Source organism: Varroa destructor, unplaced genomic scaffold, assembly GCF_002443255.2.
Source record: "Varroa destructor unplaced genomic scaffold, Vdes_3.0 BEIS01000003.1, whole genome shotgun sequence".
NCBI lineage: Eukaryota > Metazoa > Arthropoda > Arachnida > Mesostigmata > Varroidae > Varroa > Varroa destructor.
The window spans coordinates 35,573,215-35,598,009 of NW_019211456.1; the positions used below are offsets into that span (position 1 = coordinate 35,573,215).

At 41.9% G+C, this 24,795-nt stretch overlaps 1 protein-coding gene across 5 annotated transcripts; it reads left to right on the forward strand.

The window, feature by feature from the left end:
* The first annotated feature begins 15,105 nt into the window (after positions 1–15,105).
* On the forward strand, positions 15,106–22,920 carry LOC111247238 (uncharacterized). Of its 5 annotated transcripts, none has more exons than XM_086984523.1 (6): positions 15,139–15,204; positions 20,470–20,538; positions 20,993–21,096; positions 21,331–21,393; positions 21,645–21,704; positions 22,007–22,920. In XM_086984523.1, the coding sequence occupies exons 1-6, from the start codon at positions 15,165–15,167 to the stop codon at positions 22,133–22,135; spliced, it is 465 nt and encodes a 154-aa protein (XP_086840649.1). In that variant the 5' UTR covers positions 15,139–15,164; the 3' UTR covers positions 22,136–22,920. The 5 variants fall into 5 exon arrangements, with proteins under 5 accessions (XP_022653658.1, XP_086840649.1, XP_086840651.1 ...); XM_086984525.1 differs by having other exon boundaries at positions 22,714–22,920; XM_086984527.1 differs by having other exon boundaries at positions 22,757–22,920.
* The last annotated feature ends 1,875 nt before the right edge of the window (positions 22,921–24,795 follow it).

Here is a 24,795-nt window from a genome sequence, read left to right on the forward strand (position 1 = left end):
CAATTTTAGCTCATTATTTAGAGTAACTATAACGATTCCCTGAAGTATATGTAATAAATCATTGTCATATGTAGCGCCGCAGCACTTTTTTGCATTATGGAACAACTATTACACTCTATAAAGTAATTTTATTAAAATAACCATATTTTTTCTAAGTTAAAATATTGTGAGGTGGAACTGACACATATAGGAATAACTAACGACCAGTTACATGGACGATGCAAAGACATCACAAAGGATAATCTCATTGGTCGAATAAATCTCGTAGTAATTGCGTGTAAGAACAACCTAGAAATATACTAATAGTTAGTCGAAGAATTTCCTCTTTGTAAGAGTGGTGCATGGTAGCTTAATAACATGATCGGCAGCACTCAACTTCCCGAAACCGGACAACCTTTTAGAGATTTGATAATTGAAAAAAAAAGATGTTTTGTCATAATTTATGTTGTACATTCACACTAGCCTGTCCAGATGAAGAAATGATTTAGTCAAAAATTAAACCTAAAAAAATTAGGAAAAAAAAGATACAAGTAGAACGTACTTCGAAACTATAGAAGCACCTAGGCACGCACTCTTTCGCACTGATATATTCTTTGTTATCCACCCGATATGGAGGAGACTGAGCACCCAGCAGTTAATATATTTTAAGAAAAAATCGAAGTTTCAACAATAAATAAGCTCCCGGTCATCGATTTTATCGTAACCCCTAGTAGTTCCAACCTGTTGCCTTTTGTTGAATTTATGTTTATCATGCCATAACTAGACTCAAACTGTACGTACGGCCATGGTAATCTTTAACAAGCCATCATATACAGAATATCTTAAGCCTGCATTTTTATACAAGGAAGTCATCTGTACCCATTGCACTATGTACAAACGATAACTATATCAATGCTATATGAGATGATACATTTTCTAAAACGTTTGGGTTGCTATGCAGCTTTTCGAAAATGAGTAAAATCTGCGACCTCGTTATGGGTAATTGAAGGTGCGTGTGTTCGCTCCGAAGCATCCTGCTCATGAATCATGTTGTTGTAGGCGCAGCCTTATGGATGATATGGATACTCTTCAAAAACCAAGCCTTCACCATGCTTCCGGCGTATCATTCGAAGCTTCATACAAGGTAATGTAAAAAAGAAAGGAAGGAAGAAAGATGATTTTTCACGCCTACAAAACACCTAAACGAGTTGTGCTCTTTTACAAAGGAATGTTAAAAAAGAGGAAGCCGTAATACGTTAAGCTGTTACACACTAACGTTCTTGAGACCTGTTCCGGCTGAACCAGCTCATTCAACTAGATACCATTAGGGCGGTCTCTTTGGAGAAAAATTAAAACCTTACCTTTTATTTACATATTCGCACGTATATATATATATATATATATATGTATCAAAGAAATTATAAAAAGACTTCAAACCGCTGATTTCAAATGAAATGAAGGAGAGTTGTCGCTGTCTGCACAAAAACGAATGAATACAACTTAAATGGAATCCTCAGTGAGTGACTTCATCGTTGTCAACGCAGTGAAGTTTTCGCCTTCAAATCTTTCGTGCTTGCAGCGACAAGCGTCGCTTTCCTCGCTCACGAACACTTAAACCACGACTATCTCGCACTAGCAACAATATTGACTCTTTTGATCACACCGCTTCATACGAATACATCTCATTGGAATTGCACACCTGTGTTAGCTCATACATGTCCCGTCTCTCTTGTACTCCAATATAATCCTTGCATATTTTCCTATTACGAACGACTGTACTAATTACTACGAACGTGGTAATTGCAAAATGGGCCGGATATTAGATGAAGTCTCAGGCTCGATTCTCGGCTCCGAGTCAAGAATTTTGAGCTTCTTGCACCAGCCTATCACGTAGCTATGCTTGCGCGATCAATAGGTATGACTATGCTTCGCACCGGTGATCGTTTGAATTTGTCCTGCCTTCCGTACAAGCAAAAATGTAGGTCGTTATCGTTTCTAGTATTCTAATTGCAGCCTACAAAAACGATCCTATCTATGCAAGTATTTTAATTTTTGTTTAAAAACCAATCTTGAACAAGTGATATTGCGATAATTCTCAATGGCCTCTTTTAAACTAGGTATGCTAATTTATTAGCAGAGAGTGAGGTTTTTAATCTCACTCTCTGAGTCGGCCATCAAGTGTGCAAACGGCAATTGGTTTATATACGCTGAAAGCCAGCCGCAGGCCTACACGCAGTAAATCATCCAGCGTTTTGCTCTTATAACCAACGGAATGGTTTGACGGCATGTCCAGTTTTCTGAACCCTCTATAACTGCAATTTTAAAGCACATTTCGGGGATATACTATTGAACTTAGTGAAGAAAATGATCACGCGGGAGCATATAGATAATTATCTATTGCAACAAAAAGCTGACACATCATGGCAGTTATCGCTGCGACATTCTCACAGAACATATGCCGCTAACCTACAACAAGCAGCTTGATGTATCTTACCGCTACTTAAAATCACTTGCGTTACATGATGTACACGTTTTTTTTATGCAATAGCAAAATCACGAGATTCATTCGTCGTCTGTCTTTCTTCGAGTGTATGACTCAACCCTATTTCAAAAGGTAAACATTTTACGCGTTGCTGTAGAGGAAACCATCATCTTTTATTTGTTCAAGCCAGTGATATTCGAGTACACCAGTACATAGACATGGATTCCTTTGAGAGTCTCATTCTGCCACTTTCCTCCTTTGCACCTTTCTAACTTTGTTCGTCTTGTTCCTTTCCGCACGCACAACGGTTTTGCTGCAATCAGTCTGCTTACTATGAAGTGGCAACGAAAATACGCTAGTACCCGCTTTTTTCGACTGTAGCAAACGCTCAAGAGTCCCAGCTGTTTCGAAAGCAACTGCTCCGTTGCAGCTGCCCATCGCGAGAGCTCGTACCGTCAAGTGAAAATTCCACGCAGACATACACGGACCCTCTTTGCTGCATAGACATTGTCCCACACTCGATTCGAACCGGATCGCTGTGAGTGTATGAGCAACAACGAGCATTCGACGGTGTATGGCGGGGCAAAAATATGTGAACGACGTGCACGTCGGTAGCGATTGCTTTGGGGCCTCACAGCAAAACGCAAAGCAATGCCGCGTCGCCGTGATCCAACGCGATCTAAACGAAACTACCGCAAAAAAATCACAGAAAAAAAACATCGAGCGGCTAAACTGATGTGGAAAACTGTAGGAACAGTTGCTAGCTAGAGAATACTCTCTTGCCAAGTGAGTCATGGATAAAAACCCGGAGGCAAGGGAGGCAATGCGGGATAGTCGCTGCAGCAGCAGCAGAGGCGACTACGAGCCGAAAATTGGGCGATCTTTGAGATACCACGAGTGAGGGCCACGGGTAAGATACCACGAATTAGGCGCGCAGGGAGTGACGCAGCAGAAGAAAGGCAATGTAAGGCAAAGCGAAAAAACGCAAGGCAAGTGAAGCGGAGAAAAGATAAGTCGTAACTGGGTAATACCGGGGAAGCTACAACAGCAAGGGTGGAAAATATTCCTGGAAAAGAGAACTTCTCAAGAAATTGAGGGAAGCGGTTTAGATACCAAGGCAGCGGTATAGCGTTTCACGCTGCTGCGGCTGGTAAGAGAATATTTGCTATTTTCACATGTCAGAAACATTCCCTCCTATTTTTTTTCTGGGTTCTGCTATAGTCGCCATGGCTGCTGTTGGTAGAGCTGTTGTCGTTGTCGCTTTCGGTATGGTTTTACGCCTGAAGCCAGTTTGTCGCCTGCTGCTGGATGGCCGCCTGGGGCTCTAGCCTGTCCCTCCGACGGCCTCCGGAAGCTGACGAAGAAGCTTGGTCCTCAGAAGCTTCGATCCCAGGGGCGTGGCCTAGAATGGAAGGGTGTACTAGACAAAATTGAAGCACAACGAAGCCAGAAGTGGCCAAGGTGTGTGTTCCACCAAACACAACGTAGATTCCAACGCCAGCTGGGCACAACTGGCTCAGAAACGGCGGTCAGAAAGGACTTCAAAACGTTCAGCCGCTTCAACACGGAAAGTCGAAGGCTTACTTTGCCACTCCTCCCTCCACAAACACCAGATACGCTGGCAAGAAGATAACAAATGCCATTCAACGCATTCGAAAGTTACATTGCTTCTCTACGTCAGTCAACTAGTGCAGCCATGTCAGAGCATACTCGACGCTAAACCGGGATGTCAACGTCGTTTGGCAAAGGAAACAAGAAGACCCTTCATTCAAACACGTTCTGAACTATATCACATGTTACACCTCTAGGGGCAATCTAGTCACAAGAAAGTGCGTCAATTGCGTTTTAATAATGATGCGGTCCTGTTGCTGATGGATTGTCGTCAGTTTGGTTAAGCTCTTTACATGGTAACGGCATTGTTACGCATTTGCTATACATTATAATGAGAGATAGCTATTTACTGCCTTCATGGAATTGCCCTGCTGGCATCGAGTTCTAGATTTTGAATAAAATTTGATCTTAATTAAGTGGTAATTAATTAATTAAGTGGCTAATTAAGTGGAAAACATATAGAGCACAACTGTAGGTATAGAAGTCTATATCTAACTTTATCCAGTGTTGTACGCTAGGAAACCATTAACGTAAATAAGATTCCCATTCTAAATGGCATAGGACTACTTGTGAGCTATATGCGCAGTGACCTCGGCTTGTATATCTAAGCAACTAATCTGTATGAAGACAGCTGCATCATTTTTGTGTTCAGAGACAGACAAACAGACCGAAAGGCAACGAGACTGCACGAATTGCCAGTTATTCATAGGTGACAATAAATTTTCCACTTACCATAAAGTTACATACATTAGCATAGATTTTCTGGATAATACATCGTTTCCTTTCGTAGTACTTAAAATCAGTTTGAAGAAAGCACCAGAGGACTGCTCATAAAAAGATTATAGCTTAACTTGAATATTGTGTTCTGTCTGAATTTGGTAATTGATATATTATTTCTCCACAAAAACTAAGCTTTTGTGCATTACATGTTACTATTGTCATTCATCGTTTTATATTACTCACCTGCATCGCTAGTTAAAACTTCTTCCAATTAAAAATCGCACGGCTAACGCGGATACCCTTAATGAGGCAAATAGCTTGAAAAGCTATAGGAAAGCATGCGCAAGCCTCGGCACGTGTCGCCGTCGGGTTATAACAGACGCAAAGGAGAAGCGAATATGCGAAGCCCTTAAGTTGGCCGATAACAAACGGATCGAGATGGTCGGGTTATCGTATCGGCTTGAGAAAGCGGTAATGAAATATGAGGCGAGCCATAACCTCCGCTGCTAATGCAGAGGTTGAGCTAAAGTTTCGGCACATAAATTTTAGTCTTCGATAAAAAAAAAAGCACACCAGGGTACACACAAAGCAGCCTTAGCGCATTCACTGAACGAATGCTGAAGTCCCATAAGAATAATAATAACGTTTGACGAAGATCTGTTCTTTTCGCAGTCATTGAGAGCATTCTACCGCATGAGGGCGCATCTCGTTTAGCGGCAGTTTTGAATTGATTTGCTATGAAACTGCAGTCATTAATACCTCCGTGGGGTACCTTTTCTATAACTTAGTCATAATTAGCAGATTCTTATTTGTCTATATGTGTATAGTTTTGTATTAGCTTTTCCAGGCCATCTTGTTTGGCCGGTGATCCGCTTGCTATTTGGCAGAAGGTGTTCTATCACAGGTTGGGCTGGTTCATCTAATTTTGAAGCTACAATTCGGAAGGAACGGTATCAGCCGCAAATCTGACTTTCTTGATTCATTTCTATATAAGACGGTAACTGTTTGTAGAAATATAGACGGTGCAGGGCGTATTGAGAGATTCGATTCACTAACATACTAAAGGTAACTACTGCCCTAGTCGTTCATTCATTCGAATGATAAACGCAGATATTCATCCTTACGTTGACCTTGCACGTGACCTTTCTCTTCGGTGGATTCTTGTTTAGAAAATATAATTTTGTTCATATTTTACGTTTAAATAACAGTTGTCCAAGGGCTTCTCTCGACGTAGTGCTATACGAGAAGCCGACCTAAATGGCACACTTTACGTTTGAACTATTTCTATCAGAGCTTAATTAGTATTCCTGTGAATGTATCGGCGAATAGTTTAGCGTGTTAACTGCATTCTGGCTGAAAGGGAGTTTTCAGCCATTTTCCTATGTAACCATGCTTTCGTAATCATTTTTCGGTGTTAATTCGAACACTGTGAGAAGAGATCATCGTGTGCCTTCCTAGAATTTCCCAAATAAACATCTAAAGCGGAGGAGCAATTCTATCAGTAGTTCCTATAACTTGCAACTTCTTCTCACGTTTTTTTCCTTACCGTGTTTAATCCTTTCTCAGTATCTGTCAGAATCTCGGCTAGAACTGGTGGCGGCCGCTATGCCGCTTGTCTCTGATTTCTCACAAACATACACCGTACCAAATAGTATTGCGACCAGCTACCTACCCCACGTCGTTCTAATGCTGTACGTACTACTTCATGCAGATGTGTCTAGAATGTGACCTATTTGCTCTGTTATGATAATAAAGCATGATTACATCATCTGAAGTATGATCAGAAGAAAAAACTGTGATATCAAAAAAAAATACTGAATTTATGAGGTGTATGTAATTCTGAGAGATAACAATTCTTGCTAAAATAAATTGTTTCACCGAATAATTTACTATGTATTGCCACTTATCAGCTACTTTTACGTAATTTAATCTTCAAGAACTATAATGTTTCATTATCACCAAGCATTCGCATTCGAATATTTTCGTCACAAATGTGCATGCTATCATCGAAACCATCCAGGCCAAAAATAGGTCAGAAAGTGCTGTTTCGCGCACCACTGACGTCCGTGAGGGCAACAAGCGTCATAAGGCGAAATGTAAATCGTCTTAGACACGTCCTGAAGCTCGACTGTGATCTGTGAGTCATTTTTCTTCGAGGCTGAGCTAGCAGTGGTTGTAGAAGCCGTTGTAATAGTACTGCACGAAAAGCGTGAGTATGCGTGCACGGAGTAACGGCGTGGCTACATAGTTTTATTGTTTAGGTCATTGTTGAAAAGCCAGCATACCCTGGTACTAGCTATGTCGGTGAATACAATTTACATATTGTAAAATTGCGCATAAGAACTCGTCAGGCGTTGGTCAAAGGCACCATCTGGAAGCAGGACCATAAGATTAAAGGGCCGGAGCTCACAAAAGACTGCCCGTGTAGTGGCCTACAAGGCCGCTAGTTTCGTTTCGCTAATGACAATAATCCAGTAGATTTTCTTCCTCTCTGCTTCCTTCTTGCCCGTTGCCATTCAGACCCATTTTCTCCCGTACCATCAAACTGCCCTGATTAAGTTCCCCACCTATAACATAGACGTAGACCCTGAATCAAGTCCTAGCGAGTGGTGGTGTACATAAGAATGATTCTCAAAAAAGAAAAGACGTTTGTTCGTAACAAAACTGTATCTGAAAATGTTTCGAGGCGCTACCTGGGAGGTACTAATATGCAAATGTTGTATAATATGTAAATTATTTGGCGTCCATTACTATATGCGACTACTTTACGTATACTTTCACTTAAAGCTATACGACATCGTATAGAGCTTTGTCGTGACACTCAACCTACATAACACCAACACAGTGGTATTTAACCATGATGTGTCAACAGCCGAATAAAGTTGTCAATTGTTTCGACCAATTGTATATTGGGCAATAAATACTTTGTTCGAGATCAGTTCGTCTCTGGCTTATACCTGCAGAACTTAAGATGACAGCTATCGCTTCTGCCGTCCTCAGAAGCGAAGGCGCTGAGCAACTGCTCTTTCTTTTGCCATCCTCACATTTTTGCGGCATGGGCGAATCCCACCTTACTAGATTCCCCCAAGCAGCCTCAAAGAAGCCCTTTTTCCCTCGCCCTCTCCCTATCTCACTTTTCTTTTTTCCTTCTTTATAACCCACATGAGTTTTTGGCTGTTGAATTGTGCCGACAGACGTGAGACATGCTTCCACCTACTGTGCCCTTACTGCTGTCTGTCTGACTTGTTTGGATGGGTGGATCTCTTAGTGCTCGTCCCTTTGCCTGCACCGCCGCAGAAGACGGGTCGGGAACTGCCTGTTGGCTGCTCCTGCACAAGGAGTAGCCCTACGCTGAAGAGGGTGACAGCAACAGTGATAGCGACCTAACTATGAGTGTGGTAATAGCAGCCCACCCAATGAGAAGGCCCTGGTCCTCGGCCTGGCTGATGGCCCCAATACTTGAAGAACGTGTTACGATGGGCAAAAAGGACGAACGGGACAAAACGAACGACAGATCCAGTCAGCTGCTAAAACCTTCGAAATTCAGTTGAACCAGCGGCAGCAACAGCAGCAGTGTAAACGGGGAAGCAGCCCGAGAAGCGAAGAGCTGAAGAACTATGACTAAAAGATGCAAGTGAGAGAGTTCTATAGGAGGAGATTCGGGTCCGGATAGGACGTAGGGAAAGGGAGGCCTGAGGTCCGGTTATAACATGGACGTTCGAGTTGAGACCACTTTGACATCAGTCCTCTGTCTTCAGACTGTCTAGTATGTTTTCTGGCTAGGACACGCTTCGAAAACTCACTGAGTCTTCCATCGAATGAGACGGAAGCAGCCAACGGAAAACGCAAGCGCAGGTCGGTCACTGCAACGGGTGGGAAGACAGGCCCTTAAAGCACGCAGATCAGACGCTCACTGTACTGATAAGAAGATCGAAACTACTATATTATCAGAAGTTCCCATCGAGTTAGGCACGACTGCACTCAACCGAAGACAACTAAAAAGGACAAAGAAAGTAAAGCAGGGCACCCAAAACACTTCAGAAATTCGGCCTTCTCTCCTCAGACATCTTTCTGTGTATACACTTAGAAGCCGCAGGATGTAGTTTACAGAACCTCTGTAAGCTGTCAAAGAATAGCTTAGCGAGCACTGCATAACGTTTAAGTGTAATAATTTACTTTAATCAAATTTGTTTAGCTTCGCATTCATTTGCATGTGCTCAACTACATCAGATCTGAAGACGTTCTGTTTCCAAGCCTCGACGCGACAGCCTATTTTACCTCAGGGATATAGTCGACCTGGAAACGACACTGGCGTGCATCCTTGTTATGCATTAGTCAATGAAAAAGCATAACACTCATTTCAGTATTCTTCTCATTGTATAACGTTGTAGGCAGCAGTATCGCCAACGCAGGATTGCCTCAAAGCGCTACTTGAAATAGAAATCGTTGTTTTTTTTTTAGGTAAAGGGAGTTGAGCGTATCTGTATACATAATTGGGAATTCTGTGAATGATTATAACGGCAATATACTATCTAAAAATCCATAATTAAGTCAGGTAATAAGCTTGTTAGGCGAACCAGGCATAATTCACTTCGTCTTGTACTGGGGGGACGGTCAGGAACAGCGCCTAACGGCAGCACCTAAAAACTCGACACATTCATTTTATTGGGCGGTTTAGTTCTGATTGACCGCGTTAATAACGCACATCAGAATATGCTTGTTTTGGAAAACATTTTCTAAAAATTCTTCAGAGAACCTTCGACGGGCTAATGGCTCCCTTTTCAGGCTGGCACGAGCGAACCCGATGGACCTTGAAATTGATTAACTTTTGAACTAGACGGGTTAGAATGATGATTTTTTATATGTCTTGGAGGTACCCTCTTTTATTCTTCATACACTTATTCCTGCAGCTTCTAGATAGTTATATACCTACCATTCGCGTTCCCACCTATATAATTACTCTACCTGTGATTTCTCAAAGTAAATCGATAGCTGGATATGCTTTACTACCAGCTTTTCGTTTCAGGCTATAGAAAGCCCCATAATCAAGTTGACTTAGATCGAAAAAGTAAACCGGTTGAAGCCAACGCTTGATATTTCTTTGCTCAATCTAAGAAGTAAATGGGGCATGCCGATGAGACTACATGTTTTTGATTACCGTATTAACGGTCCATGAGTCCCCTGAGAAACTCGAGACAGTGGGCTGCATTTATTGTTTCCTTTTGGAGTAGTAGCTTATTGTAGCAAATATCCACTGCAATTACTGCGATAACCTTACATCCTAACCTACTTGACGCAGCTGCGGAAGTCGACTTCTCTTCAGGGCAACGCCATTCTGTCGACTGGTTCCTCTACGGCTGCCGATTGAACTATGTCTTATCTATGGGCGTGTTCTCCAAGCGGGTTATTTGTTCATTAAAACTACGTACGCGCGTGAAGTACACTAAACGCCTTCTAAGTGGCCTAGTGCAGTTCATGGGAGACACATTTTTACACAGTCTTTCCCGGTATTTGGATTATAATTATATAACACGTTGCATATAAAATGCCAACAGGGCGTTTAGACTCCGAGCTCTGCTTTCGTAAAAACCTTTCCGAGTAATAATAATTCCCGATAGTGCATTCTCGTCCTTCGGGTTTTGACATCTGATCACCCCCTCGCTGTTCTTTCACACCAGAATTTCTATTCTTGAAACGTTTGCATCGTCAACTTATTGCGCCGTCACCAAAAACTTCCTAAGCTAGTGTCTTCATCGATCGTTAATGGGCTTCCGCGGCGCTGCGGCCTTCGAGGTACAAAACCTCATCATAAGCGTTAATTTTCAGGACTAGAATATGTTTTTCCCTATGAACTAATTTTTCCACGGGTAAATTCCAGTGGTTTTTCCTCACAAGTTTTCAAAGTATTTAAATATTTACTAGCAGAATTTCGTCTGTGAGCTGTGCATAGTTCAAAAGTTGTCCAATTTCAAGGTCCATCGGATTCGTTTGGAATAGTCTAATATTTCCGCATTAGAAAACTGAAGCTAAACAGCTCTACGTCCATGGTACATATCAAGCTCAGTAACCTCAAGACACCTTTGAAAATACCTAAATATATCAAATACCAGCCCTCTCAATGAGGAGCCTTCCGGATTTAGGCACTAACGTACTGATATGTAAACGATAACAAGATAACACCATGAACAATTCCTCTAGAGCTGACAGTTCGGCCCGAATCCAATTCGGTCCAGTAAGCAGTTTTCAACCTGTCGTTTTAGCTTTTAAATAAGCATTTGAGCAACTTCGTCAGCTTTATTGATAAAATGCATTAAAATGGTTACTTTCAAAGGATGAGCACTTCAGCATTGGAAGAACTAATTTCCACTCGTTGCTTGCTATAATAAAGGCGTTCAGACCTACTCTTGATGGATTCGATCTTCACAAATAACATGAAATTGAGCTTCTATTGTAGGTTTGCATCAATATAAATTTTTTTTTTTTTTGGTTCTTTTGATTAAAAGCGACATGTCAATCACTTTAGTACAACAAGTGAACCAATATTGAGGTGTTTTGAAACGACCTGAATTCTTGCCTTTGCTTTCTCAGACATCCGAGTCGGAAATCATCTGTTTATTATAGCCTCATATGTTAACTTTAATAATAATAATGACAGATAAAATGCAACCATTTAGCGAACTAATAATCGATGTCTATTACAATATCATTTATGTGCACTGACGTGCCGCATATTGATGTGTTAACGTTGAACGAGCTAAGAAACACGAAGCAATCTGCTCGTATAGACGTTAGCCAACATACAGGTGGCGGCTGCTTTGGCTCAATAGGATGCGCAGTACTGGGCGTGCCAGCGCTGCAGACGATAATAATGGTGCCCAAGGCATCGGCCGTCCTTTCGGTTCCTGATAGCAACCGAGGAGAACAGACGGACGTCTCCAGGCAGATGGCGGCTTGTAGATGGCAAGGCGCTCCTTGCAGACTTCGTAGGCGCCTTCACGAACATTGCCACCGCCCAGTGGCACTGAAACAGCAATGTCGATGAAGATCAGCCAAAAACGCGGCCCTTCTCAGTGGAGCCTCTTCTGCCGCTGGCGGTGTCGAGTGCTCACGCCATCGACAAAGCCGCCAAATGGAATATAGATGAGAGGCATTTTTTGCTGCCATAGTCACTACGACGATAGCATGCCGCTGCTGCTACTTTTGCTGCTGTACGACCACCAGCGCCAGCTTGGTGCCGCGGCTTGGTAGCCTGCCAGACCGGCAAACCGGCGAGGCCCTACGAAGCAACGAACGTAAGAGGACCGACCACTCGACTTCTCAGCCAGAAGTAACACTGACTACAACGATTCTAAGCACTGATAGAGATGGATGACGGGTGTTCGGGGATATCAGTTGAACGCGGTTGACGAGTACAAGAAAGGCCGAGAAAAAGCAAAAAAAAATACAACGGAGAAGTAGCGAAGAAGATTTCTTCCTGGAAACATCCTAACCTATGACTAAGCCTGTGTTAACGTGTTAGCTCCTTTGAACGAGCAACTGGCTGGCCTTCAAGATCGAGCATTAAGAGATAGGCAAAAGACACACACAATTACATTTAGACTACACACGCGTACGTTTACATAGGACAGAACAAAAGATTATTTTTATGCTTATATGCGGTAAACAACTACCATCCGAAAAAAATTCACCACTAGACATGCACATCGTCCTAACGAAATCCTACATCTTTCCTTCTAATGGCACACGCCTTACACTATCTTACGTATTGTAGGAGATGAATGATTTTTGTCCTATTGTAGGTACTACGCTTCCATCACTGCTAGTCCCTTTGAGGAAAGAAAGGTCTATCTGGGTAGAGTCGTAGTTGTGATTGCCTTTACTGCGTCAGTATAAGCACAGACTTAAAAGAAAAAGCACTCCATAGTTGGACTAATTGGAATATGAAGGGAACTGAAGTTATATATAGCCATGCTAAGTAAAATTAAATGTTGAAATCAATAGGAACCAAATAAAATAACTAGACTGAAGAAGTAAGCAACTCTATACAGATTTTGTCGTAGTGTAATGTTTTACAGCTGGCGTAAGCTATGGCTTTTAACACAACTGGTCATACGGTTGATCGGCAATTAGTTTTAGACAACTAGCAATTAAAAGCACAACCGCGTATAGCTTTAGATGGCACATTACTAGCAAGGGTCAACGTTTGTACTCAATGCAATTGTATTCGTCCCACAATGAAGTCTCCACTTCGGATCCTATATCGTCTTCTTTTCCATGGCGCCCATCTGTCAATCTGTCCAGTGGTCGACAGACTGCAGACGGTAGCCATCTACGGCTGTTTCAACGTGTTATTTTTAGTATCATCATGACTACTAACATGGCTCATCCAAGTTCAAGTACTCGATTTCATTAGATGTACATATAGCTTATAGTTACTAGACCCTATAGAAGACGGGCAAACTAGGTTTGATAACGTAAGCTACTTTTTCGTTACGTATAATTTTATATTTAGCATGAAGTTATTTAGCTTCACACGGAGGGAGAGAACTTGAGAGGGTAAGAGCCGTTAGGTTGGGAACGAATAAGGTCAAAGGTTATTGTTTTTATCTACTGATAGCACTTCTTACATATTAGATTGTTGCTCTTTTGTTAAGAACTGCTCGTCTATAGTTATAAGGTCACATTTTTAACTAAATTCAGTATTTTTATAAGGTAGGTAGGTAGGTATTACTACTGCTCGATAGCAGTTATCTAAATCAGTTGAAGTATATATAATATAATATAGTATATAATAACACTGCCCCAATTTATCTTCAGACTTTTACTATTTCTCGCTATTTTTTTGAAGGATTTTACATTTATGTCTCCTAGTAAAAAGCTTAAAAGTTCTTTTTAAGAAAAAGCTTAAAGAACACCTTAATATAACTTATATATTGAAGTTATTTTATCTGAGTATCAGAATGAAGTCGAATCCTTAGAGAATTTTCCAGGCTGACTTCTGAAACTTTAAACAGTGATCTCGACATTTTACCATACACATGTTTTTTTAAGCGTATCTTGCGTGAAATAATGTAAGTCCTCTAAAGTGTTGAAAACACTGCTATAGTGAGAGTAGAAACTGTAATTTAGGGTCAGAATCAATGTGTAACTATTAAGCTATCATCTTATATAAGCACAACTGTCTCCTGAATGGTTTCTCTTAAAAACAAAGTATTCACTCTTCTTATTCGAAAAAGTCCAATATAGAAGTGTTGACAAATCACATTAGACGGCCCAAGTTATGCCAAAAAACGGCTCCCATTGTATGCGGCGTACACCAAGCTCTTGTGTGTTTTCTTTATGAAGTACTTCACTGACTGAATTCCCTGCGTTCGCCAACGTAGAATCCTACTTCTTATGACATTAGTAAAGCTGTTATCGACTCGTGCATCACCTGGATAGAAGTGAGCTGAAGTGACGCTTGCGTACGGCTCCTCAATAAACTATAATTTGATTGGAATAAACTGTAACAACTGAAACAACTAGAGATTTATTATAAAAGTTAAGCACCTACTGCTCTGAGGATGCTAAACAATGTGTCCCATCTTTCAGTAAATAGGGTCGTAGTCACATATATGACCGAAAACGATCCCCAAATGACGGATACTTAGTTTCTGACCTCTAGAGATTCAGCTGTAATGATAATACGGGATTTTCTACCCGATTCAATGCCAATTCAATGATTATAGCAATTACCAACATCCGTTGGAAATGTCGTTGGTATATGCTGAATAGTTCTGGTTTCATGAACGTTTTTCTGTATGCTTAATTTGAATTCAGATTTTTACTAGCTTTTCTCTCTACCAATCGGTACTGAAATTCATCGAGTGCCATAGTAATGGCAAGTTTTAACAACTATACCTGTCCTCTTACATCGATACTCGAAACGGTTTTCCCGTATGCTTTTATTTGTTATCAAATTAATTGTCGTCTCTATTCTAGCAATATATTGTCTCAGTGATTGCGTCCAACCGCTTCTACGGTAAGATAATTCTTTGAATGTTATAACTGTACTCCAACCTTGAATACCCTTCGGCTTAAGCATAGTCAAAGCGGTCGATAGAAAACAATCTTGCGGAAGTCAGCAGCAGCGAACTTAGTGATTTTCTTTGGTCACGCCACTTCCCCTGCCCCAGTCGTATGAGGGCCAGCTGTGACCACAAGTGTCTTTACTTTCCCCATGGTTTTCTTTCGTTTGCTATATGTGCCTTGCTGGCCACACTCCTACCATCAACTTAAACACACCTGCTGCTGGGTCTATTTATTAACCTTGATAAGGTCGTTAAGTTTTTTACGATCGACGGCAACTCAATTGTACGCTGCGCCCTGTCGGATGAAGATGTTCAGGATGAAGCGGCTAGCATACATATTTGGTAAGTTTTAGCTTAAGCTGTAGGCATATTTCAATATTGGTTTCTAGCATTATGTTCTAATAGTCCCTACTACACCGCTGGAAATAGTTACGGCTTTTCAACAAACACCTTTGACGTACGTTTAACGCAAGATTACTATAACGTCTAATACAGTAAAGAATTATAGCGTGATCTTTACTAACGTAGCGATTAACTTAAAATTAGGTAGATGTGTTCGCCAGCTGCATAAGAACGATAAGTTATAAAATTCCGGGCTACAGTTAGCATACGCATATTCGCCTTATCCGAAAAGCACTACGACCATTGAGCATGAAACATAAGAAACTTTTAGGACGTGTGGTCCTTAAAGCAAATTCATAGGAGCTCAGACGCCGGGTTCATCTCGATTGTCGCGATAATTAATGGAAGTTAGTTATGAAGGCCTTTTACGTCAGAGAGAACGTATATAAAATTTGAATTGCATATTTCATAGGGAGCCGTCTTGCAAAAGAGGAAAACAGTAAAAACCTAAGGAGTTACATACGTTTGAATGCAAAAATAGGTATATAACTAGAAACTCTCAATAATTTCGTAACGGCTCGATCTGGATTCAGGTCAAACTAAGCTTTACTATTCAAGAACAGTGAACAGCCAATGAAGACCGTAGCTTGTAACTAGGGGAACCCTTTAGGGTGAAAGCTTAATAAAATCATAAAATGTAAATAGTATTTTTTATAAAGCGTGTAGCTCGACGCAATCAAAGACCGTGATTCTGACCTTTAAATATTCAGTATTGTTATTTACATCGTTACGAAAAATAAAGATTCAACAAATAATAATGATTTCCGTACATTAGAAGACATAAAGAAAAGGTCACTAGTTGTTAACATAATTCATTAAATACTACAAATTCATCTCAGGTAGGAACACGGATTAGTTCTCTTGCCCCGCAACGGCGTTCTGTAACACCTTGCCTGTTAATCAGATGTCATACCATTCTATTTATAGTAATGTATATACGTGCATATTTACAAATATATATAGTTCTAATGGCACATACTACACAACCTGTGTAATTTAATATACGTATATATATATATATATATATATGACGTTACGGAGCGTATCAGCAATCGAGTTCTAAGTACTTCCGTCGCGGTTGTTCTATAAGGACGAGTTGTAGAGCGAATAAATCGAATTCGTCTTGGTTCCACTATATTATCACTAAAATTAGTGATAACAGCGGAACAGAAAGTTCGTTCGTCCAAGAATGTACGAAGTGGCCAGCCTCGCTGCGAGGTTAAAGCTGTGGTGGAATAATGAAAAAAGGGTCGCATCGTTGTATAATTTACCAACTCTTAACGACTGGACAATTAATTAGGACGTTGAAGACAGCGACAGGCGTTTACGGTTAGTTACGTAAATGCCTGCTAGGCTTGCTTGTGGATTTCTGTTATTCCCAGTCAGATACTAATCCGAATTCGTTGTGTTTTAACCCCGTGACAAAGGAAAAGTTCAAAGTTAGTCTATTCAAGCAGTTTCGACCTCTCAGAAAGCAGGAGCACCGCCTCATGCATCAGGACGTTATGCGCGGGTCCGAAGAGATGATGAAAACCCTTACACGTTCATTGGAGGGAAATGGAAATGTTGAAACGTATCGGGTTTCTAGTTAGGTTCAAAGTATCTCCAGAAAACATCAAATCATCGGTGTGATGACTTCGTGAGCTACCTCATTATCGCGTCGCTGTTTGACTCCACAGCTCTTAAGAACCGGATGCACCGACGTATAGTTGAAGCTAAATCGTCGACAAGATCACCCAGCATGCATAGTAAATCAACGTTCTTTACCGGCTGTAGTGTATAGAGCCGTTTTCGGGCTGAGGATACTAGTGCTAACAGCAGCCAGCGTTGGTACGCTTTCCGTGGTCCGGAACAAAAAAAAACTTAGGTGTAACGCTACTGATGGTGCACACCATGGAGGAAGATGGTCTTTAGGTAATCATGTCAGAAGAATGCAACGGACAGACTCTTGTCCGAACGACCTTATTGTCAGACTTAATGCAGAGGCAGATATTGGTGAACGAACTTCCGTACCGAATTAGATGATACACCTAAATCCACTGTTGCCGATCGTGCGAGTCCAGACTGAATCCAGAGTGATGTTCTGCCACTCCGAGAAGGTGAGTGGTCATGCAGGCATTCGAAAAACTGCACAGTAAAAACTGAAGCGTTTCTAGTGTGGCTATTCATTTTTAAATTAGGAAGGTGGTGTTTAGGTGTGAAAGTTGCGGAAGTTCGAAGCCTGATGGGCCAAGCATGAGTACTGGAACATCCTCTTCCATCCAAAGGAACCCGCAACTGGAGACATAATCAATTGCAGAGAGCGTCGAAGTCCATACACCCAAGGTTCAGCGGGGGCGGTATCAGCAAAGGAAATTAATTCTACAGTGGGTTTTTTCATAAATCACGTGCTTGAATCCGGACATCCGTACAAACTACCTTTACTAAGATATTTCTTACATAAAAGTATGTCCTTAGTAGGACATTCTTGTCGTAGTCACGAATCTGCTGAAGTGTTAGCTTCATGAAGTGGGCGAAAGCAAAAGAACGATACGTAAATTATGAAACCAAGCATAAGAATGATAAAAACAAATTCTGCTGATTTGGTTCTAGGCGGAAGACATTACAAAACGTTAGAGCCATGCCCATTCGTTACCTAACCTTTGCGTCATTGTTTGAATCACACATTCGGTTAGGCTGCGGCACCATAAGTGTTCGGCAGCCGTTTTGATGCGTCCGTTGTAGTTCCTCTGAATAACTCGCCGCGATTTGCGGCAGGTTGCGTTGTCCGTAATGACGGCGCTGAAGCCTCCGAAAAGGTAATGCACAGAGTCCAAAGCCCAGATCTCCACATCCACCGTCGCTCTCCAGGCCGGCACAAGCCTTACAGAACGGGTGCAATAATCGATGAACAACAAAATTTAGAAAGCCTCATCGCCTTGGACCTTTAGGGAGCCTACACAATCTAACCCACCTTCTGGAAGGGGCGTTTGAGAGTGGCACTGGGTGTAGAGCTTCGCGTCGCTCTAGGTCTCGGTTACGCCGCTGTCAAACTTTACACCGGACCAGTACCTATTTTATAAACTCGGTCCTAATAAAGAAAAACACTCATTAACGCGTTGCAACCTCTTCCGTCCACCGATATACGCCATCATTCTCCTTTTGTCCGTGTGACGTAAGCTGATAGCTTCTTCCATTTAAAAAAAATTGAACGCGGAGTAACCTTTTCTTTCCCTTAATACAATAGGCCAGGTCACCTTTGAGCACATAGACTGGGCGCGAAATCCACCTTCTAATTTTCTAATTATTTTAGCCGAACGAAAGCCTTCCCTCTGCGACCCTCGAACCTTGTTCAATTTTAGGCCACTGCTTTGTGCCAACGACACGGTCAAGTGCAACAAGGCATTCGCGTTAGCTTTAGTGGAATCTCCTTTGTGGACAACTTCGAAGCCTTACTCCTATAGACTCAAAGCCCGTTCTATTAACCTTCAGCAAAGGCTCGTCTTCTCCTTTAGGTGCATTAGTGCCACTAATCTAATACTAAATAATTAGTGCTGTCGGTTAACCCATACAAATATGGCCGGAATTTTTCAACCGCGCGATGTGCTCGGTCACGGAAGAGTGACATTTAGCCTCGGCGTCAGCCAAACAGCGGCTAGCGCAATCGACGACCTTTTCGCGCGCCCTTTCTACCTGAGTTAGCATTTGCCTGTGTCACCCGTAAACTGGCGGAATCTGTCGCCCCAGCACTTTTCGCAAGTGGATCACGTGGATGTTCATCAGATAGGCAAACTATGATTTCGTCGAGATAAATGAGTCATTTGGTAATTCAGAAGCTCAAAAATTTTAACCATCAGTCTCTGAAACATCACGGGTACGTTGGCAACACCCAACGGCATCCATTTGAACTGGTAGAATTTCTTCGGCGTGCAGAATGTCTTCCCCTTGTCGTGCGGATGCATGCTGATTTGCAAACATGTGCTGGTTAGATCCGGGGTGCTAAGGCAGCGAGCACCGGTGAGGGCGTCGATAGTGTTGTCGATTCAGCGAAGTGGGTATACACGTACCGCTTCGTGCTCAAGTTCAGCCTGTGATAGTCGACGAAGAAACACGCCGTTTCGCTGTCGTTTCTTTGCCGAACAACTGAAAATGATCACGAGCTGGATGAGGGCTCGATGATGCGGTTGTCTGGCGTAGTTTGAACTTCATCCTCTATGACCTGCCTTTCCGTGGTGCAACTTTCCGTGGTTGAGAACACATCGGAGGTGAATAGCCAGTCAGGACTATGGGCTGCACAAGATCGGTATGGGTGAGTCTGTCCTGCTACCCGAAGAAAGCCCTATATGCCCATGAATAATTTAACGAGGCGATTGCGTTGCTTTTCTGTCAACCCATGGCTAGTTTCAGAAACCCGCTATCATCAAGAGGACATGAAGCGCTTCGTTCGCTGATGCAAGCCCCATGAATCTTTTCATGCTCGACACTTAGCCAGGGCGGTCCGGTTTCTCACCCTAACAAAGTGATTTTCTAAGTTTGCAAGCGGTACGTGACGCTGGCCCCGTGCATCCGTGTTCACAGCGCTGTATGAGAACGCTTACCAATCCTCTGAGAAAGCTTGAGAACCGGTTTAGCTGCAGTATAGTGCCAGGGTGGTTTGTTTTGAACGCTATAACATGTCCCCCAATGGCCCTGCGGCTTGAATTGAAATAAAATTTTGTCGCCCACAATGTCCCTAGGGTTAGATGCTTCGCAACACTGTCGACGGAGATAAAAAAATATTATTGAACAAAAGCGACTTCTCGGCTCGTCAACCCTAACATTAGACACTTCCCAGAACCGTCAGCATAATGCGCTGTGTATCGTACAGGTACATCGAGCGCCTTGCGATGTTTGGCAAGCGTACCCTATATACCAACCGTAGAGATATTGCGTTAAAGGAGTTTAGTATTGCGGTAGTAAGATGCTCAACGTGACAATAACAAAGTGTCTACCAGCACACTGCAGTATATTCGGCCTTAAGCAGCCCCTTATATGCAGATTTGGGCTGCGTTTACCTTGGAGTTATAACACTATTAATGATCGCGGTGCGCATTTCTAGAATATATTTACAAGTTAACTATATCACTTGACTTTTTGTCCTCACTGATCCTAACTTTACAAGCACATGATTTAATACCTGGATGATATTTCTTTTCCATTCAATATATAAAATCGGATACGTCACAGGATATACATCAGCTGCGCAAGAAAACAGCGAAAATGAGGAAGAAATCGGAGTATGTGGGCCGGTGCCAAGTCAGTAAACCTTTTCAAAACTAACCCACATATATGAGTTTGTGCACATGTGAATGTGTAACACATAACAGAATTGGATAGGTTACACACCAGGCTCACGGACCTGATGTCCTATTCAGTAAAACGCGAAAGCAGAAAAAGGTTTTTAATGCCGAATCGAAAATTACCGATTCGACACCAAAACGGCCTTCTTAAATCTCGCTTACTATCTAACAGCCCAAACCTGGATAGAAGAACGAGTTAACCAGATCTTTAATAGAACATGTGACGCAAACTATGTTATGTACAAACGTTATTAGTAGATTTGTGTTTCACGTAAAACTTTCTCCTGTTTTTTAGCTAGTGTCAATATAAATTGAATTGAACATACACATATTGTCTCGGACAGTGTATGTTTACTGTATCATGCAGTATTTCCGTGTAATGATGTTATGTTTTGTTTGTATATCTGCAGACCACGGTCGGATGATGGCTGTGCTGAAGCCAATGTCACATGTCGTGCTGTGTACAGTGAATCGGATTATAGACTTCGGTGCCTCAATCAGGGCCGTCCAAAAGGTTTACCCATATAAGCGTTACGATACCTTCACTGCAATATAACACAGAGTTTCGTAGTGGTATAAAAAAAAGTCATGTTTACAAGTAATCGTTATACTAACCAATCAAATACATTGATCTGATTTGCTTAAATCTACAATAAGCTAACAGCAATGTTTCGATGAACACTAGTGACAAACGTATGGAACTTCTCTATAATACTATTATTAATCTAATATTAATATATTTGCACAGATAATAGAAAAATTCTGTCTCACTTTCGACACGTGCGTACCCACCGGGAAACTCTCCAGCAACGTACGTTTCGTTACGTACCTTAACGTTTGTTTATAATTTAGGTTCGAAAACTAATTGCTCTAACTGTTAGCTTATGCCTGATATGAGTCTAAATGACAATCGGTATCATGTACAGTAAAATCATACAGTATATTTGCTTTCTCTATGCGTTTTGAAGTATGATCTATTATATTTGGATGGACAATATTACTTAGTGGTTATCTAAAGTTGCCTTCAATCCGAAGCTGTTTGACAATATTTGGCATTTGCAGAAAGGCACCAATCCTGAAGTGGTATGCTTGAAGGAGCACATCCTACAAGAATTTCTGAAGGTAAGATAGATCCCATGCCGTGCTTTATTAGGGTAGGTCAAGTAACAAACAGTTGTTATCAAACAATCGTTACCTGAGCGAAAAGCTCGCAAATATCTAGCAGCTTTTCAGAGGGTCATTAGTGGCTCAGTCGGTAAAACAAATGCGAAAGCGAACAATTTTTTGTTATATTTTTGGGAATTTTTAATGGCGTATACCCTAGCTTTCAGATTAGAACATAGACCATTGTATATCTTATTATGGCGCATGCCTTACGTCGGAAACCTTGATCATCAGTGCAGACTGTGCAACATTTTCCACAGGAGGACGGATCAATGAACGTCACATTATTCGATTTCATATTCAATTGCCTCGTGCATCCGCTCCTACCGCTACAGAAGCAGCATATCTGGTCCGTGATTCATTGGTTGCTTCAAATGACCAACATGTAGACCCCAAACGAGCTCGTCTGATATAACTGTAACTCTCTGATGATCGAACTATCATGCAAGTTTATACTTAAGTCCCGCAAACTATGCATCTATGGAACAGTTAGAGATAACCGGTTTCTAGGGCATTCTCGAGTTGTGAAACATGGAAAGGACAGACATGAAGATGTCTTTTTGTGTGAAATTTTGTTAATATTTTTTAAAAGCAAAATGTTAAATGCTTAGAGAAGTTAAGACACTGCTTCATGAGACTGTTGAAAAACGGTCCTTAGTTAAGCCAGCGTTCATGAATAGACACCATTACTACGACTCAAGTAACTTTGTATAGTAGATTACAGTAGGATCTAGTCTCTACATTAACAGAATCAGTCAGCAAGTTTTATTACAAATAATATAAAAAAACATTGATTCTACTATCAGGCTGTACAAAAGTGTGGTCGGTGATATCGCTGCTTTTTGCTAACGAATGTAAGGATCATATCACGATGACAAACTAACGCAGGATAATTAGTTATAGTACCATCTTAAAATGTCTTACAGTATCTTTATTTGAGAAAAAAATAAATCAAATGGTATTTCAGGTTTACTTAATGTTTTTCTGTCTGAGTTTTATTCCACGTTTAGCACGCGTCCCATGTCGCTCAGCATCGCTCTATATCTATAGATATTCAACTATGAGCTGCCGATTAGTGCAATAGTAAGTGTAACGGGCATTTACGAAGACTCATACATTCCCATCCGCTACACGTTTCATCCGTATTTTGTCAATAAAGAATATTTTTCTATTATCTGTTTTAGCTTTCCTTATCATGCGATTACTTATAACGATTTCATTACCCTAGTTGTTGCTGTTAAAGTATCAATTCAGTTGGGAAACTCAGATAGATAGACACACTTCCGTTTTTTCTAAACTTTACCGGAAAGGTGATTAATGATTTAAAAGCAAATGCGTTAATTCTCTTCTCTCATACGAAAATATCATGCTACACCCCCGTCACCAGATGCCTTGACTTGTCCGTATGGAATTGACTATCCTGGCAGTTAGCTACGGATTGAGGTAACGACGAGGGGTCGGACGTTGGTGAAGGGAAAAGCAAATATCTTGAAATGAAAAGACAATCCGCATGCTTTAGTGTAATTTCTTTCTCCATAGCCTCCCACGGAGGCTCCGCGTAATATATCTCTGCTTTTGCTAGTAGCTTTTGCGTGCAAAACAAGAGCACTCCGACCGGCGAGGGTCATCGACTTCGCACGTCCGAGCGATCTGGACAGTAGAAGGCTTCGTGTAAGGGGAATTAGAAGGCCTAGTTGGGTGACTAGCGCTGCGTTGAGAAAAATAGAAGAAAGCACACGAAGGATCATAGGGCCAGAACCAGGTGCAGTAGCAACCACCATCCTCGTGCCGTCGCACCGCCAGCAGCAGCGTAAAGGGGCAGCTGACGGCGGAGAAATGTGTCATGAAAAGTGGAAAGCAATCCTCTTTAGTTCGGGAAGCCAGTTAGCCTTTCACAAATGGATTTAACGTCACTGGCCGATGGACGAAGGCGGAACTCAAGCTCGAACACCGCGACGTCTTCCATCGTTTGGGTACGAGTTCCCTCTTGTACGTCTGCCTGCCTCCTTGCCTCACGTCCTTTTTGCTTTCACAATGGTCCCACCACAGGCGCAGCAGTGACAGAGGTACCGCGTCCAATGGTATACAGTACTGGCAAAGTTGGAGTCGACGCACCGCAGTGGCTGGGAGGAAACTCGGTCCCGACTGAGCTAATTATAGGGCCTTTAAGTGGCATATGAACGCACGCATATTTCGCACAGAACGCACATACGCGGTGTCCTAGGCATACGATGAATGGCGACTTTCATTTGTGTGAAGCCACATCGATAACATTACCGTTTAGTGATGATTAGAGGCCCTGTGGAGCGTAGAGGACGGCGCAGAGAACGAAACGGTGGAAGCGCCAGTTCTTTTATTCTAGATTTTTCGCTTATTCCCTATCCCAGTTTCTGCCGTGCGTCTGATGCTCACGACGGTGATTATTGTTGCAGGTAGTTGAACAGCTCCAGAATATCGTCACGCGTCATATATATAGTGTTAGCGCTTTTTCGGACAGGTATCAAGAAACCAACATTTTTAGTGCACCAATACCACGAGCACACACACGGATTGTTTTTATGGCGACGTCAAGGAAGGAAAATTATCATTGCTATATAAAATTCGTTTCAGCCACTGTGTATATTGGAGCTAAATGAAACAGCACAGCTTAACTAGTACATGCTGATAAACTTGCTAAAACCAGCCAAATCTGCTATGCATTGAAGCTTGTCCTTCCTGCATCTGTTACTCGGATATACCGGTCGCACGCGATTTTGCTGGAATATGCGATTTTGCTGTTCCCTTCCACTATGCCCCCGGTGCGTTCTTGAGCCTTCAGTTCCATCAATAGAAAAGCACTTTGCGTTACGTCACAACAAAAACAATGGCAACGACGACGAAAGAACGACGAGGCTCGATGAACACACAAGTATAGTGGCTTTACCGTGAGCCTATGGTCACAGGTTGGCGTTTCATAGGTGTTTGAGGAGTTTGTTTCTAATATCAAAAAGGCTTCACAGAGACGCTATTCAAATCAAACATACGACCGCCGTCGTTTCGCCACTCTGTT